The sequence below is a fragment of the Rhinoderma darwinii genome, chromosome 7 (assembly GCF_050947455.1).
Source record: "Rhinoderma darwinii isolate aRhiDar2 chromosome 7, aRhiDar2.hap1, whole genome shotgun sequence".
In the NCBI taxonomy this organism is placed as follows: Eukaryota; Metazoa; Chordata; class Amphibia; order Anura; family Rhinodermatidae; genus Rhinoderma; species Rhinoderma darwinii.
In genome coordinates this window covers 121,610,769-121,629,563 of record NC_134693.1, presented here as the reverse complement: position 1 = coordinate 121,629,563, position 18,795 = coordinate 121,610,769, and the positions used below count along the sequence as shown (strand labels likewise).

At 42.1% G+C, this 18,795-nt stretch overlaps 1 protein-coding gene across 4 annotated transcripts in view; it reads left to right on the top strand.

Annotated features, from left to right (window-relative positions):
- The first annotated feature begins 654 nt into the window (after positions 1 to 654).
- TASOR (transcription activation suppressor) overlaps positions 655 to 18,795 on the top strand; it is a 63,589-nt gene continuing 45,448 nt past the window's right edge. Inside the window, exons 1-6 of one of the 4 annotated variants that reach the window (XM_075833916.1) lie at positions 655 to 1,293; positions 4,186 to 4,328; positions 4,632 to 4,724; positions 8,062 to 8,134; positions 16,263 to 16,354; positions 17,741 to 17,899. In XM_075833916.1, coding sequence (XP_075690031.1) covers positions 984 to 1,293; positions 4,186 to 4,328; positions 4,632 to 4,724; positions 8,062 to 8,134; positions 16,263 to 16,354; positions 17,741 to 17,899 — 870 coding nt within the window. In that variant the 5' untranslated portion in view covers positions 655 to 983. The remainder of the gene's footprint in view (positions 1,294 to 4,185; positions 4,329 to 4,631; positions 4,725 to 8,061; positions 8,135 to 16,262; positions 16,355 to 17,740; positions 17,900 to 18,795) is intronic. The other 3 variants (XM_075833914.1, XM_075833913.1, XM_075833915.1) reach the window with 3 other exon arrangements.

The window sequence follows — 18,795 nt, the reverse complement described above, 5'->3', positions numbered from 1 at the left end:
TGTACAACTTCTTACAGTACCGCTACATGTGACCGCGAACCTGCGCTCAGGATGTAAATGCGACAGAATGTCCACACTTTTTATTCACACACGCATAATAAATTTTGCGCAACTTGAACGTTGGACACTTTTCATGCCACTTTATGCCAATATTTTCTCACATTACCTACTAGTTTGGCGCATTTTAGAACTCCTCTTAGCCACGCCCTTTCTCTGAAGGTGTAAAAACATCGAAGTTTAACTGCATCGCTCCATACGTTTTTTTTCTCCATTTTGCAACATCTCCATTGTATGGATCGAGTTTCATGGTTTATTTTACAGTTACCTAAGAGTTAATCTAATGACCTAAGCAGCACACCATTTTGCTTATCCCCTCCCCTAATCCTATAGTGCGTTTCCACATTGAATCAAACATGCAAAAAATGCACAAAACCAAAATGGAGATTAGTAATGCGCCGTGGACTTTGCTAATCCGTTGTTTATCTATATGTCGTCATGTGAAAAAATTTCTACATACGGAAGGCATAACCGAGACGCAACTCGGGCAAAATACACTAAACCGAGTACTGAACTAAATTTAGCACGGACGCGGCTTTCACAGACGACTATGCAAAACCCGAAACACTTATCTGCTGCGCAGCTCGTCTCGGAGAAAAAAAACAACAGGCTTTAAAATGGCGGCTGGTTTCTGACAGGATTCTTCTTCTAGGCTTTCATTGGTCAGTGCCGTCGAATTTCGTTCCACCATTGGTCAGCTATCTGGTGCGCCCGCCCTCTTCGTGACGTTGCCGGACTGTGTGAAGAAGGGAGGAGAAGTGAAATGAGAGAACTTAGTACACGCGGGGAGAGCAGTGAGATGGCGTCCTGAGAAGAGACTGAGGAGAATGCGGCGACTTTACACTAAGCTTTTATAGCGGGTTCGCGCGTCTAAGATTTCTGACGGAGCCGAGAACCAAGACGAATACATAACCGCCCCGTGTGTAATGTTCAGCGGCGTCAGAGAGAAAGAAGACACTGAAGCGATGGAGGAAGAGAAGCCTAGTACGGTTATGGACGTCAACGTGGGAGGTGGAAGACTTGCAGCAACTGAAGAGACTAGATTAGGTGGCTCCCAAAATGGCGAAACTGAAGAAGCGGCGGCCGCGGGAAGAACTGGTTGCAAGAGGAGAAACAGCAGTTTTACTAGCGAACCGTCCAACATGGAGAACAGCGGCTTGAGAGGGGGCAACACCCCCACAGAAGAGCCCCCCAGAAAACGGTTTCAGATTCCAAAGAAGAGCAGAGAAAAGAAAGGTTGTCGTCATCTCCTGTCTAGCTAGAATACGTTATATGAATGGTGTCGTGTTGCATGCCTATGAAGTAAATATCACGTCGGCGCTATCCTAGAGGGCCACAGTAGACATCGTGGTAGGGCCAATGTAGAGGGTGATGGCGTCAGAGTTTACTTCCAGTACGATGGCTTATCTCTGTAGGAGGAGGGGCTTGGCGCTCACGATCCGCGATAAAGGTTTTCTGTGAGGCAGTTGGCACAGAAAGGGCGTCGGGCTGGAGGGTTCCGCCCCCGCGTCATTAGACCCCGCCCACGCGTTATACAGGGAGCCTGAGAACGTACACCGTGTATTTATTTTTTATCACATTTTTGAAGTGTCCTTTACAGTACAAATATGCAAGCTTTTGCTTTTTTTTTTTTTAAAGAAAATCTTAATTGGAACCTTTTACAGGTATGGGATTCTATTATATGCCCTGAGCACACTGATTTAGAGGGCAACGGTTTACCCATTAAATGCTGTCTTTAACCTTTAGTATTAGATCTAGAGTAACTCATGATAAATGAGGGACAGGTGTAACTATATCTCTTACCTCTGTGAGCCCTCTAGACCTGTCCCTACAGCCAAAATGGGCACAAGGTGCTTTTCTTAAAAATGATGCATGTGGTGAAGCGCTGTTATTACAGTAACTTGACTGATTCTTTTTTTGGGGGATGGTGGAAACATTTTATGAGCTGCAGTTTGTAGTTCAGTTTTAATAGGGCATTATACAGATGTCCTTATGTAGGGGATATTCTTCTTGTGACCGGTTTCTTTTAAATAATTAGATATTATATATGCCAAAATTAAAATGGCGTGGGGCATAGTTCATGTCTACGGTATACTTGGCATAGCAATTCTTCATTGTCGGCAAGCTTTAGTTTGGGTCACAAATTTAATCTTTGGCACCATTATAGGTGCTGGATTATCTGACCGTCAAAACGCATACTCTACTCGTAAGGGTTTCCTTGGAGAAAAATTCTAAATAAAATGTTTACATAAAATCGAATAATTTTGTTTTTGGCCAAGTTTTTAATTCGTTGTCTGCTCGGTCTAGTGAAATTGTATTTTCCGTTTAGTTTCTTTGACAGATTATTTAACTTTCTGAATCATCCGATTAAAGGGATTTCGATGTATTTTAAATGGAAAAAAGCCCACCAATTTATATAGCATCACTTTTATTTATGACCTTAGAAAAACCTGATACGACCTTTATGGTACTTTTAATTATTGTGCGTGGATGTTGGCCTTTTGAAGGCTTACAATTATTTACAAGTGGGTTTGTCCCAGCAGGACACTGTTCTTGTAATTTCAAGTAATTAGTGTCTTTGTGTGGTATTGCCTTATGTCATTAACCGTAAATAAAAGAAATCTAAGCTCAATGGCGTAACTTGATATTTTTGCAAAGAACCCTTGGGTATGCTAATCTTCCATGGGAATACTTCCTGTACAAGAGTGCCATCCAGCATGGTTTACATGTTTGCTCTTCGACTTTAATAGGAAGAAGTAAACATTTTTATTTATTTCATTTGGAATTCTAAAGAGGTGACACTAGTTTGATAGTTCCTCCCATGAGGTTTCATAAAATGAAATCTTGTAGAACATTTTTCAACAGATAAAATTAAAAAATGCCTAATCTACATTTCCTGTGGTATGGCATATATATCCGCCATTGGGATGCAGTTCATCTATAGCAATCCGCTGACTTGATGAAAAACCAGGTTTTTTTTCACCGTTCTATAGTAGTAACACACCATGACGTACTAATACCAACTACATTTTCAGCCAGTATTATAGCAGTACTGAGGTTTTATATTCCACATGCCCTGTTATTTTTCATAAATGTTCTGCTCGTTTCAGACTAATTATTTTGCTTCTTGATGGTCATGCGCAGAAATTAACGTATATCGGATTATCGAAATGCATAAGGTGAAACCCAATGACAAAAGCTGGCCATACACATAAGATAAGTTGGACGATTATAGTCTTCAAATGTTATCTGAAAGGTCATTCGCAATGGCAGATTTCTGTCTGCTGAAAATTTGATCTGTCGGGTTAGACATTTTAGGGCATTGTCGGGTGAAAGTAGATGTGCATGGCATGATTGGCCGATAATTAGCTGCTTTTCCCAAGCGCGTTGTAATGTTGGACTATAAAAATGTGCTTAATCTAACCGCTTCGTCCAGCATGTTGCTGGTGTGATCATTCGTACCAACGATCCAACCTACGATCGATCGGCCACATTCTGGCTGATCATAATTTTATGTGCATGGCCAGCTAAAGAAAGACAAGTTTCTTTATTTCCTCAGTGTTCACAAATTTTCTGCCGACCTATGTAGCGTAGAGTCAGGCTTGTCTACTGTTGGATTATCCATCTTAGCCTCAGATGGCTCTCTATAGAAAAACTATAAAACTGTTATTCACTTTTTCATGTACGTGTTTCTAACAAAAGTATATGGAATTGGCTAGCGGCTGTGGAATTACCCCCAGGAAGCACACTTTTCACGTTGGAAGTTACTTAGTTGAATTGGTTGTCTACTTTTGGACAAGATCATTATGAACGTTGTGGCACTTTGCTCTGAGCCAACTTCATTGCTATGTTTTATCTTTCTCTTTTTTTTGTTTTATGCAATGTTTTTCTTTCAAGTAAACCTTAAATTACTTCTCCCCTACTCTTGTGAATGTTTCAAGTGATTTTCAAGATGTCATGTACAACTATATTTAAAGTAAAGCATAATAAAGTCTTTGTACCACTGGTTTTGTATATGCGTTTCTGTTCAGTTATTTGACAAATTCACAGTAATGACTTTCAACTTAAAAAGTTACGCTACATATCTTGGAAGTAACTTAAATTTTATTTTTTTTGTTCGTCTCTTAGCTCTACAGCCAATTAATTCTGGCTCGCGGGATTTTGAGGAGATATTGAAAATTCTACATTCGTCATACTTGGATGCAAACTCTAAGTTACATTTCACATACCAATCTGCTCGAATGGTTCATAATGAATTCTTGGAGAAAGAGGTCAGTGAGAAAATTGGTCCTCTCCCCTATTGATCACCTGTGCTCTGTAGAACTATTCTTTCCTGGAAATGTACCTTTAAAAAAACCACCAAAAACCTAGGATCAAAACTTGTATATGCGAAGTACAACCCCAAAAGTGACCAATATTTTTTTTAAGACAAACAAAATTGTATGCTATGTTGCACACAATGCTGTTTGACACAAGTTTAACTTAGTTTGGTGCTTCATATTATTTAAGATGAAGAAAGTCTGGAAAGTGTTTTTTAAATCCTTTCCCAAATTCCATATTTTTTTTTTCCTTAGTTCACTGAAAAAAGAAGACAATTGAAATGTGACGGTCGATCAGAAAAAGAACTTGTCGAATCTTATGCTTTTCTTTTGGTTGATGAAGATCAGGTAAGACAATGCAGTTGCTAACTTTGTCCGTGAGGACCTCCTGTTTTTAGCAACTATTCTAAAGAAAAACTTTTGACAGTATGGAGACTTGTCTTCAATCCTTTATTTAGGAATCTTCTGTTAGATGTTCCAAATATTTTCACTTCCTAAATATTCTAAATGGATGTATTTGTGGAGCCTTCGTCTTGAGCTAAAATGTGCAATTTAGGGAATCCCCCTCCCTCCTAGGCATGTAAATTAGTATTTTTTCACATGATGGCCCCCTGTGTTTGGAGAAGAGACGGATTGGCCTGATGAATTATGACCTATACCCAGTGAAAATAACTACAACATCAAAGCATGGGAAGATACTCATTATTTATTATCTTTGGCTGATATGAATGTGTCTGGCCATAAATTACTGGATTGCATGCGTTTTTTTTTTGTCAACCAGCAACTCTTTAGTAATTGTTCTTTATGCATTTATTAAAATAATCTGGCGAAATACGCTCAAATTGCTGTATTGACCAAAAAGGAATAACTACATGGAGAGTATTACCATCCGATAAATATTTAAATTGGACCTTCTCTCACCAACATTAATGCAAACCAAACCGGAAATCTGCATCCAAGGACTGTGGGGGAAAAAAAAGGCGTTTAGATGTTGAAAGATATACAACTAACTGGATTTCTCTGAAATAAGTGAACAGATGTCACAAAATGAAAATTTACATCAGTTTTTTTTTTTTTTAATTATATGAGAAATATTCTTCTTACAGGCTTTACACCTTTTTTTTGTTTTAGAGAATTCAAATTGGTGTCTCTTGGTTAGTCCGCATTGGACGATCCCTACTTTCCCAGTGTTTCTTGACCATAACATAGAAAACAAATACTACTCTAGGACATATTCAGAACATGTCAAAGTAGAAAATATATATTTATTTATAGATTAATTGGTGAGAAATAAGTGAAAAAAACATTCCAAAAGACAGTTTAAAATACTACCTGGCCAGGTATATAGTACAAATCGAATATCAACATATATTTCACAGGAACATATCGCATAGAATCATATATACATGCCAATAAAACAAATGGAAAGGAAGAGTCTCCACATAGTACTCTGGATAAGAGCTTGGCTGTAAAAGTAGTGACAAACTGAGCTCCATGACCAAACAAAAAATCCTATCAGTCTCCTTGTGTGTATCTCTCTAGCAATGGACTAATGCCAAACGAGATTCAAGGAAAGTCCTTATAACAGAACAATGGACTCCATTATTTAGAGAAAAAAATATATGCACGAAAACGAAAATGAGCAAGAAAAAAAAAATGTCTCGCCTGTACTCTGTTGATGGCTTCCTTTATATTTCTGTCGTTCCATGTCCGGACATAGTGTGGTTGATGCCTTCTGTTTTTATAGACAGGCCATTGGAGACATTCCTCCATTGAATTAATCAGATGCTTAATAGCCAGATAATTTTTTCTGTTCAAGCAGTGGCAAAGCTTTTTCCAGAACGAAATGTATAATTATCGACTCTGGTTTAAGCGGAGTAAGACAGGATTTGTGGAGGCCAGAGTGGCAAGTACAGCATCGTGGTGTGGCATAAAACCACACTGGAAGCATACAACATGATATCACTCCCAGCCGTGCAATAGGCTAACTCGTCTCATCCCCATTGGGACTTCCTCGGAGCCACTGGATCATGTTCCCAGCATCAATGTAGTTTATAGCGTTATATTTAAATCTGTTGGCGTTCCCATTGGATCATTTTTTGTTCTTCTATTTCCCGATTAAGTTGATCACAAAGTGTCCTCCTGCTGAAAACACCAGTGATCAGCTGTTATCTGTGGGGAAACCTGGTAGTAAATGTTCAGTTCCTCTGCGGCAGCACCACAGGAGAAATTACTCTTTACACAGTTCTCATTAAAATCAATTTTGTTGTCTGTGTAATACAGGACAGGCCCTCTAGAGTGGGAGATGCTCTTTGTAACTGCTTTCCACTCTGACCAAGAGATTATGACCCTAAACGGGACCCCCCACCCACCGTTTATTAACTCAGATTTTCCTAATTGGGTTTATGAAAGTAGTTTTCTAAACCGGTCAATCCCTTTTAATGGGAATTGCGACTTTTTGACAGGGTCAAAAGAATATGCAAACTTAGAAGCCCTTACTAACCTAGGCGAGACTTGCACCTCTTACAAAACAAATTCTGTTCTTTTCTAGCATTATGCACCTTTTTTAGGTTTTTGTTTATTTAATTTTTTTTAGTTGTCTAGTATGATCAAGTAGTTGGTTATGTACAAAGTAACGTTAAAACCAAGCACACCATTGTTTTTCTTGTGAAATTCTCGATAAGTTTGATGTGTCACATGACCCTCTTCCCATTGAAAAAACTAAAGTTGGATACAAAATGGCCGACTTCAAAATGGCCACCATGGTCAACACCCAGCTTGAAAAGTTTCCCCCCTCCCATATACTAATGTGCCACAAACAGAAAGTTAATATCACCAACCATTCCCATTTTATTTAGGTGTATCCATATAAATGGCCCACCCTGTATAATACAAACCAAAATCTGCGGCCCTTTGGGGATGATAATCTGAATGAAGGAAAAAACAAATGTAAAAGCATTTTATGCCTGCATTACTGATAAGTATATCTCCAATCTGGAGTTTCGTGATGGACCAGAGTTTGAAGCTTCTGGAAGAAATATAAATCTTATTACATTTTACAGTGTGTGCTTTAATGTTTGTGTGACCTGGACAGCCTTTCCAAACTGCATTGCACACATTGCTGAAGACATTGAGAATACATTGATTATGGATTATTAAAAAAAGAACATTCATTATCAAATAAGTGGCCAAATATTTTAGATTTATGCTAATGACTTTCTTAATGCCCAACTGGGCGTGTTTTTACTTTTTGACCAACTGGGCATTGTGAAGAGAAGTGTATGACGCTGACTAATCAGCGTCATACACTTCTCTCCAGTCATTTACTCAGCACATAGTGATCTTGCTAGATCATGATGTGCGGTCACATATTCACTCATTTAACGTTACTGAAGTGTCTTGAGAGTGAATAGACACCGCTTCCAGTTAGGACGCGATGTCTATTCACAATCCTGACACTTCGGTAACGTTTGCGTGGGACTTAATGACAGCAAGCGTGATCTCGCACTTATAATGTGGTGACAGAGCCTCTTTAAGCGTACTTGAAACTGGTTTTTTAAACCAGACCAATCCTTTAATGACCTATAAAGGATGCACTTGATTAAGATGAAGGTCTAACACCAGTCTGCTTTTACGTTGCAGTTTCAATGTGTTATCTCTCTGACTGACATGCCTTTAATTCTAGGTGAACAGTATAAGTGAGAGAGGGTTACATGTGGGAAACGCCAAACTAACAACACTTGGCAAGCCCTCAATGGGTAAGTGTTTCTTGTCTTTTCAGTGAACCAAAAACAACAATTTTACTTTTAAATCTAAATGTAACTTCTTTTTTTTCTTCTTGATGATTTTTTAGTTTTTTTTTCATTGCTTGCTATGTGGGTGTATATTGGCATATATTTCCAGCGGAATGTTAAGCTCCTCCCTGTAGAAGGGAATTTTTCAAGCACAACTTCCAGCTTGATCAATCACCCTGCACGACTTGGGTTTATTTTGCATAAGTACCAAATGCTTATGTAGAAATTCTTCTACATCACACAGCGTTTGTCCTCCGTTATACTAAAGAAACGATTTCACCCAAATTAGTGTCTGCCTAGCCTTGTTTAACCGTATTCCTAAATTTAAAGATTACAAAAATACCTTTATATTGACTAACAAGAAAAAAATAGTATTGCAAGCGTTCAGAGCACCAAAGCCCCTTAAACAATTGAGAAGGAAGCACAACATTTACAGATGGTACACACACAGTACATCTAGTAGGAGGTCTTTAAAGGGGTTGTCCTGTTGGAGCAAATTGTCAATGTGCAGGTCCTCTAGTCATAACTTGATAGCAGGGTGTTGCTGCCAGAATCCCTTCATTCCCCCACTGCTCTTTCCTCAAAATGCTGATGGGGCAAATGTGGTTGTCAATATTGGACCACCTCGTCCTAAGATCAACTATATCTATTAGGTTACCCTTGCCATGGCAGGTAAGGTAATTGCCATCTTTGAGGCGTTTGAGATTGAAACTATTCCCTGTGATGACCTGGGGCTTCTTTTGAGCCAGAATGTGGCTGTATTCTAGGCAGCAGTGGCCAGTGTGAGAAGAGGGGAGTGCTATGACTATGTCCGCTTTACAATTTTCTTTCAGTAGTAATATACGCATTAAGCAAAGCTGCTGTTCACTAATGAAAACAGGGCACGTTATCAATGGTTGCAACTAATGGCCTTTTATGGTGGGGCGTGGCGAATTGGTGGAAAAAGGTGAGATGATAAAACTAATGACCAAATTGGTAAGAAAAGGGTAAAACAATATGGATGTGTTGTAAAAAGGGGCTGTAAAGGAAGAATGGGCTCAACAATCCTTCTGACATCCTTCTGGGGTTCTAAGGTGGACAGCCAAGTGCAACTAGGTAAGCAGTTCATAGTTGAGAACAAAATGAACTTGGGCAGGGATTATCTTTTAAAGGGTTTTTCCCACGAGGGACATTTATGACCTGTCCGTAGGATATGTCATTGCTCCTAAACCCCGGGGGTGTGTGTTGATTTCCGACCATGAAGGTGAAAACCACGTAGCTCCATAGAACTGAATGGTAGTTCCGGAAACCGCGTAGCTCGCATACTACGCTGCTTCCGTAACTGCTATTCACTACTATGAGAGTTACGGAAAGCACGTAGCTCGGTGAGCTACGCTGTTTTCGTGACTCCCGACCATAAAGTCAAGAAGTAGCCGGGGGTCAGCGATGGCAAACAAAACTAGTGTGGTTTAGGGGGCCCGTTCTAGAGATAGGTACGGGTCCTAGAGGTGGGGAACGGAGCTGGCACGGAGACCCCTGCTTTTCCCTTCGTTGCGGGCATACGTTGTCCACTCTACTGCACCATTGTCCACCTTCCAAAGACTACGGCGACAAGAGCTTAATCTCATTTATCGCCCGCCGGCGCAAGGTCTGTGGATTCCTGGCAGTGATGCGGACCTGGTAAAATGAGGGGGGGGGGGATTAGTATGGTGGATTCCCTGATTCCTCCATGCTGCCCGCCACTGCTTCACTCTGCTCACTTGTGGTTATGTATGCTTACTTGTGGCCTACCATTCCATAGCTGTCTGAGGTCCGCACAGGAGCGTGCACTGGCAAACTCTCCTTCATTGCGGCACCATCTTGGCCTATGAGCTGGTAAGCCTTCCCTGCTTTTTGGCTGCTGCAGCCCTACCACCCTCAGCGTTGCCGACTCATAGTGGTGTAGGGACTGAACTGAAGTTGACACGTTCCCTTTCCGGGGCTGTGGGTGACCTTACTTCCCTTCGCAAGTTCCTGTCTCGTCGGGATCTGTCTTGAAAAGATCTTCTCAGAAGCCACTTGTGCAAAGAGCATTCATCTACCTCAGACCGAAGTTTGTCGTACCACTTCTTCTAAGGGTCCTAGTTTTCTGCATTTTCGCCAATCATCCAATCCTTTGTCCTCCAGACAGCCATACCATCCAGGCTTCCAAGAACAAGCCGTCCTTCCTGGTGTCCTTTCCCTTAGGCTACTGAGGCGGGTAAAAGCCTGAAGGCCCTTAAAGGGAATGTGTTAGCAAAAAATTTTTTTTTTTTTTTAGTTAAACAATTAGTGTGTAGGTGAATAAACATTGTTCTAATTTTTTTTTTTTTTTTCACGAGTCAGGAAATATTATAAATTTAGATTCTAATTTATAATATTTCCCAGCACTGGTCACTAAATGGAGCAATTCCCAAAATTGTAGCATTGCATGTGGTAAAGCAACCACATTGCTTTATGCTGCAAAATTGGGAAAAAATCCCTCGCTCTAGTGAGCTCTCAGAATCCCCCCCTCCTTTATCCTGGCTAGTGCCGGGAGAAACGAGGGGATTGAACGGTCTAACCTCCTACACTGTGTGTCGCCATTTTTTGAGCTAACACACAGTGTAGAAGGTTAACATACAGTAGTAAACACACTGAAACACGAACATACATAGAAATCACTTACCTGCTCCTGTCGCCGCCGCTCCCTCTGGCCCGTCCGCTCCGTCTGCTGCCGCTGCTCCAAGTGCACAAGTCCGGAAGCCGCGACCGGAAGTAGTAATCTTACTGTCCGGCCGCGACTTCCGGTCTACAGGAAAATGGCGCCGGACGGCGCTCAGTTCAACTTGGACTGTGTGGGAGCGGCGCATGCGCCGTTCCCACACAGACGGCGTACACCATAGTGGATGGAACGGGCCCCGTTCGCATTCACTATGGGACTGGGGCTGCCGTACTCCATGTCTGTATGTGTCGTTAATCGACACATACAGAAATGGAGTAAAATATGGCAGCCCCCATAGGGAAGAAAAAGTGAAAAAATAAAAAAAAGTAACACACAAACACACAAATAAATACAAAAGTTTTTTTTATAAAACACTAACCTCAAACTGATATAATTTTTATTTTGGGCGACACTATTCCTTTAAGCGCCTTCTAGGGCATCTGCCTTTTTTCAGGCAATAGATTCTACTTCAATGAATAATCATCTCCGTGCCCCCAGATCAATGATTCCACGATTTTTATTCCAAAAGAAATCGAGATGGGTCGGGTTCGTCCCATCTTGAGCTGAACGCTTATATCAAGGTCTGCTATTTCTGCATGGGGTCTCTCCTGTTCAGTGATTGCCTCCAGTCAATACCAGGGGGAGTTTCTTTGCTCTGTGAACATGTATGATGCGTACCTACTCATTCCTAATTGTCAATCCCATCAATACTTCCTACCTGCTACTGTCCCCCCTCCAAAATGTGTTATTTTTTAGCGCTCCTGTTCGGCCACCATTGTGTCTGTGGTCATGGCACTTTGTGTCAGGGTAGTATATTATTCCTTACCTGGATGACATTCTGAAAGTCTTCTTTCAGGGAGGACAGCATAGCCTCTCTCACCTTATCTAACCTTGGATACCTTGAGCCGTTTCAGTTGGATTATCAACCACTCCAAGTCTTACCTATCCTCCTCCAAGACACTTGCCCTCTTGGCACGACCTTCGACACTGTCGGCAATAGTGTTCCTTCTTCAGGAGAGGTTCTCTGTGCTTTAGCACACGCCCTGCAGAAAGGCACCCCCACCACTCTGTCTCTGCATGAAAGTACTTGGTACCACTGTGGCCTCTATAGAGGTCATCCCTTTTACCCAGTTTCACACTCCTCCCCGTCAAAGGGGGCGATCTTCTCCCGGTGGAACCGCTCTCTGGACTGCTTGGACCAAAAAATTATATATCCCTTGTCTATTTGTCACTTCGTTTGCTGGGGGCTCTCCTCCAACCATCCCTCACGACTGCTCCTTCCTTCCGCTGAAGTGGCAGGTTCTCTCTACAGATGTGAGTCTCCGTGGCTGGGGAGGAACATTCCAGAACATCATGACAGTCTGTGGTCCCAGCAAAAATCCTCTCTCCCCATCAACCGCCTGCAATTGTGGGTGATCTTCCTTTGCCTTCAGCATTGGACAATACTCCTGGCATTCCGGTGCGAGTCCAAACGGAAAAAGTTGTGACTTATTTAAAGAGGCTCTGTCACCAGATTATACGTGCCCCATCTCCTACATAATCTGATTGGCGCTGTAATTTAGATAACAGCCGTTTTTATTTTGAAAAACGATCATTTTTGAGCAAGTTATGAGCTAGTTTAGATTTATGCTAATTAGTTTCTCAATGGACAACTGGGCGTGTTTTTACTTTTTACCAACTGGGTGTTGTACAGAGGAGTGTATGAGGCTGACCAATCAGTGACTAATCAGTGTCCTACACTTCTCATTGTTCCAGCCCAGCTTGTTTCACTGCACAATCACACTCTGCTGTGGATCATGCTGGGCTGGAACAATAAGAAGGACACTGATTAGTCACTGATTGGTCAGCCTCATACACTCCTCTGTACAACACCCAGTTGGTAAAAAGTAAAAACACGCCCAGTTGTCCATTGAGAAACTCATTAGCATAAATCTAAAGCAGCTCATAACTTTCTCAAAAATGATCGTTTTTCAAAATAAAAACCACTGTTATCTACATTACAGCGCCAATCAGATTCTGTAGAAGATAGAGCATTTATAGTCTGGTGACAGAGCCTCTTTAAATAATCAAAGATGGACTTGGAGTCACCAGTGATGGCGGAAATCACGAGGTTCCTCCTATGGGCAGAGTGCCACGTCTCCGCTCTCTTGGCAGTTCACATCCCATGGTTGTGGATAACCTCTTGGTTCACATCCCTGGATTGTGGATAACCTCAGTCAAGAACGGTTCAACCTAGGAGAGTCGTCTTACCATCAAAAGGTTTTCAAACAAATTTGCTCCTGGTGGGCCAGACTGGACATTCACTTGATGGCATCACAAGGTCTGCTTCATTTTCCGCGATTGAAAAGTGAGGCCTATGTGGTCGACGTCCTAGCCGTTGAGTCAGTTCAGTCTCATTTACCTCCTGCCCTGCCTGAGAAGCCTGGATAAGCAGGATCAAGGCCGAAGGAATTCCAACCATCCTCGTGGGCCCGGACTAGCCACATCGCTGTTAGTATGTAAAGGTGGTGGCTCTTCTGGCTAATTCTCTATGGCCCTTGCCCCTCCCGTTATGACTTGCTCTCTCAGTGACCTCTCCCACCAGTATAAAGGTTGCTTCGTTTAACGGTGTGGTTGTTGAATCGGCTGTTCTGAAGGCACACTGTTTATTAGAGTGTTATCCTCACCATGCTCCAAGCTAGAAAGCCTTCTAAAGGCCATTGTTATCACTGCACCTGAAAGAGCTACTTAAATTGGTGTGAGGATTGAAACGTCCAATCCTTGCATTTTTTGCCCAGTCCGAGTTATTTCCTTCTTCCAAGGTGGTCTGGCTCTTGGTCCTGCCCTTTAGTTCCTTTTTAATTTGCAGGTGTCTGCTCTTCTAATCCTTTTCAACTCCCCACTGGCATCTAATTTTGATCTAACTTTTCTGCAAGAGGTTGCTTATGCTGCGCTCCCTTATTGGTCCCGTTCTGATTTTTTTTGACTCTTCATCAGGATAGGATGGTGCTCTGTACGGTTCCTTATTTCTAGCCTAAGGTAGTCTCTCTTCGCCTGAATGAGGACCTCATACAGCCATTGTCCACCTCCTGTTCACCCTCCTATTCATTCGAGAGAGCATTTTTTTTCTTCACATCCTGGATCTTGTCTGTGCCGTGCGGATTTACACATGCGAAGATAGGATTCATGGTTTGTTGTCCAAAAGGGTCCACTGAATGGTCTGGCAGCCTTTAAGCCTATTATCACCAGCTAAATTCAGTTGGCTATTCAAGGCTAGTGATCCACTTACTAGGGCAATTGGAGTTTCCTGGGCTGTGCACCATTAGACTTGTACTTTTCAGGTGTGCAAGGTGGCTACCAGGTCTTCTCTGCTGACATTTTGCCAAGTTTTACCGGGTGCATACTTTGGTTTCTGCAGATGCTTTACATGATTGCAAGGTATTACAGGCATTTCTGGAGTAGATGCCAACGTTCTTGCTCTGTTTCCCAACCTGGGGACTGCTTTGGACGTCCCACGGTCTGCATCCCCCAATGTTATAAACTATAGGTGGATCTTTTGAGTACGCACCATAAAATCTTTCTCTTGTCCAGTTTGTTGGGGGATGCTAATTTACATTGTTTTTTTGCTTGCTGGCTTCTTCCGGTTCTGATTAACTTTGTTTTCTAGTCCTACTGCTTGCTTACATACTGAATTGGCTCAGTGTCTGTAGGTGGGGTATATCCTGTATGAAGGGCTAGCAGTTTTTTTTTAACTCTTAGTGTCAAGCCTCCTAGTGGCAACTGCATATACCCAGTCTGTGTCCCCCAATGAACTGGGTGAGAAAAAGATTTTATGGAGAGTACTCAAAAAATCAACTTTTATCAAATATGCCTTATTTATGTATGCTTTATATTTTTAATGTTGCTTTTGGTTGCCTTCTCTTTTGTAAATTTAAGGTAGACCTATGCTCTTAACGTATTCTGACCAAGAGGCTCGCTATTCTGTAGTTTCATGACTTAAAGGAATCTAAGGCTTCATTCACATCTGCATAAGGGCTCCGCTCTACAGTGGACACTGTGGTACTATGTGGGCGTTATCTACAGTGGGCACTGTGGCATTATCTAGAGTGACATTGCAGCACTATCTACGTAGGCACTGTGTTGTTTTCAGGGGGTTGGGACAAAAAAAAAACTTCGCAAATGAAATCCATCCATCCCTTTTTATTTTTTTATTTTTATGGCCATGAAAAACTGATGACAAACAGCCATTAAAAGCGAACAGACGGACTGAAAATGGATGAAAATTTAGAGACACACACTGATGCAAAACGGCCACGATAAACTGACAGTTGATCTGTTTTTAACGGCCATTTTTTTCACTGTTGTGTGATTGTAGCCTTAGGCCCATTGTAGATGGTGCTACATTGTCCACATAGTACCACCGTGACCATTGTAGATAGTGCCACAGTGTCCATGTAGACAGCACGCCCCCCCTGAAGATGGCACCGCCCCTTGTAAATACTACCCCCTCCCCTGTAGATAGCGCCACTGTAGGAGCGGAATCCCTCATAGACGGAGCTCCTGATGGCTCTGTCCATATATAGACTGTGACGTCAGGAGAGCGGAATCCCCTGCAAGAGCGGACCGGGGATTCTGCTCTAGGAATAACACCTTGATGTCACTGTCCTTATATGGATGGTGACGCCGGGGGCTTCTGGAGCTGAACCATCCGGCCAGAGCGGGGGTTGGCCGTCGAAGATTCTGCTCATACAGGGAGCTACAGTGGCGCGCTATCTACATGGAGCGGTGCTAGCTACAAGACTGAAGTCCCCGGGCCAAGAGATCTTTCGATGCTCTGGCCTGGGATTCAATTGTTGAAAGCCTGACATCACTGTCCTTCTATGGACAGTAATGTCAATGGCTTCCCTGTGCTCAGCGCTCAAAATAGCGATGTGTGCGGAAGATCCTCGGCCAGGATCCATTTCTACCCGCAGTTAGAAGGATTATTTCCTAAAACACGGCCGGTAAAAACGGATTCATTCTGTTCTATGGGAGCTGCATGGCTGTGAAAATGGCAAAAAATAGGACATGTCCTATTATTTGATGGCCAATATTCACGGGCCGTTAAAAAAACGGCCATGTGAATATACCCATAGAACTTCATTGTTCTGAAAACTGACGTTTTTTCACTGTGTGAATGTAGCCTTAGCGTAAAACCAGGCTGGCAGATTTTCTGTTCTGACAAATCAAAATACTGCAAGATCTACTATCCCTGGAGGCCAAGGTACCTATGAATCCAGTTTTATTAGCGCGTATGTTAGAGACCTTACACTGTGCTGAGACGTCAATAGCTTGAATTGAAGATGTGAAGTGCAGTTCAAAACAGACTTGCATTCTGGATTCTAAACTTTTTTTTCTTCTATTTTCCTATAGGTGTTTACTTGTCTAAGTTTGCTGATTTATTGCAAGTCAATCCTTTAGAAGTAGGAACAACTGGGTGTATTCTCATATTTAAAGTAATAAAGGTAAACTTAATAAATTAAATTAACCTTATTTATTCATATTTATATGCGGTCTTTAAAGGCTATGTGCACATTTTTTTTTTTTTTTAAACCTATGTGTGTGTGTGTGTGTGTGTGTGTATGTATGTGTGTGTGTATGTATGTGTGTGTATATATATATTTCATAACGTTTTCCAACTTTAGGCCCTGTTCACCCAGTTTTTTGACACGTTGTTTGCCGCGGCAAAAAAAACGCCTGTGGTTCAAAACCACTTTTAAAAAAAACGGAGCTGATTTTTACAGGCAGAATTTTCTGCCTGCAAAAAACTCTGTGTTAATGTCACCTATAATCTGTACAATTGTATTGAAAGACCAACTGAAATCTTTTAGGTTGGAAAAATAAAAATAAAGAACAGAAATAAAGTGGTTGCATAAACATGCACACCCGTAAACTAATATTTTATTGAATCACCCTTTCATTTTATGACCGTATTCAGTCTTTTTGGGTAGAAGTCTATCAGCATGGCACATCTTGACTCCGCAATTGTTGCCCACTCTTCCTTGCAAAAGCTTCAAATCTGTCAGACTGCCAGGGCATCTCCTGTGTACAGCCCTCTTCAGGTCACCCCACAGATTTTCAATGGGATTCAGGTCTGGGCTCTGGCTGGGCCATTCCAAAACATTGATCTTCTGGTGAAGCCGTTCTTTTATTGATTTGGGTCGTTGTGCTGAAAGGTGATATTCATCTTCAGATTTTTAGCAGTGGCCCGCAGGTTTTGTTCCAATATTGACTGATATTTGTAACTGTTCATAATTCCCTCCACCTTGACTAAAGCTCCAGCTGCAGAAATACAGCCCCAAAGCATAATGCTGCCTCCCCCATGCTTCACTGTGGGTATGGTGTACTTTTGGTGATGTGCAGTGTTGGCTTTGCTCCAAAAATACCTTTTGGAATTCTGGCCAAAAAGTTCAACCTTGGTCTCATCAGACCATAACATGTTTTCCCACATGCTTTTGGCAGACTTGATGGGTTTTTTTCAAAACATAGCTGGGCTTGGATGATTTTCTTTGTTAGAAAAGGCATCCTTCCGTCTTGCTACCTTGAGAGAGAGAATTCGTTTTAGAGCTTCCATCTGCTGACAAGCTTTATGGAGCTGCTGATTTAATTTTCCAGGCTTTTTCACCAACTACATTTCACATCCCGTATTATATAGGAGTTGGGTAAAATATGTCTATCGCAGTCTTTAAGGGGTTAAATAGGATATATAGGAATTCCTGGCATTCTGGTTTATCGGATCCCATTTTCTGCAAAGAGGACCATTTCCATTAATGACCTATCCGGGAATAGCTTTTTATGGTGAAAAGTGAATCTTCTTAGCTGGTTTTATATTGCATTGTTTGCTTTTTTAGGGAAAAATGAAACCAGTTTATGATAACTTTAGGAATAATCAGGAGTCTTTTCCTGGCAATGTTATTCTGGATCCAGCACCTAAACATGAGTGTCACGCGTTAAAGAACATGAATGCAGTTACATCATTGCTGTCCTACAGGGCATTCGAACGAACTCAGGTACTGTTAATCTTCCTTTTAATATGTCAAATATTATTTGTGTGGGAAATTTCAAACCGTTAATCCTGTTCATCCAGTGAAATTTTGGTGTGGGATACTGAAGGAAAAACTTGTTCTACTGCTTTTGCATACAGTACATGTTCTGGCAATAGAAAACCCTTTTAAAAACTGCACCAAACCTGTGTGAATGCTTAGGAGTAGCTTAGCCAACATTGTACACAGTCCTTGCTTTGTCAATTTCAGCATTTGACTTAGGCTCTATCCACACGACAGGGTCCGAGTGTCGGCTGATAAAAACGTTGTCTGTTTTTCTCGGCTGTTTTGCGTCCCCCCGTAGATAATGCCGTACAGCCCCCTCTAGGTAGTGCCGCACAGCCCCCTGTAGGTAGTTCTACTCAGCACTCCGCCCATAGATGGCACCCCCCCCTACCTTTCTGTGGATAGTGCCACCGGTCTAGGAAAAGTCCCTGACTTCGATATCCACATATGGACAGTGAAGTCAGGGACTTCTCCTGGCGCAGAAACACCAGCCACAGCGCCGGCGATCCCGCTTCAGAAGTCCCTGACGTCACGGTGTCCATATATGGACTGTGAAATCAGGCACTTCTGGAGCGGAATCCCCAATCCCCGGCCACAGCGTTGCCGAAGCTGTGGCTAAGGATTGGGGATTCCGCTCCTACAGGGAGCAAAAAAATACCCCCCTCCTACTCACATGCACTTCGCACTGTGAGGAGGAGAGAGCGAGCGACGGAAGACACGGCTGTGACTCTGAACACATTCGAGTGTTGGCCGTTTATTACCCGGCCCCATAGACTTCTATGGGGGCCGGGAGAACGGCCAAAAATAGGGCATGTCCCATTTTTTTGACGGCCTGGTTTTCCGGGCCGTCAAAAAAT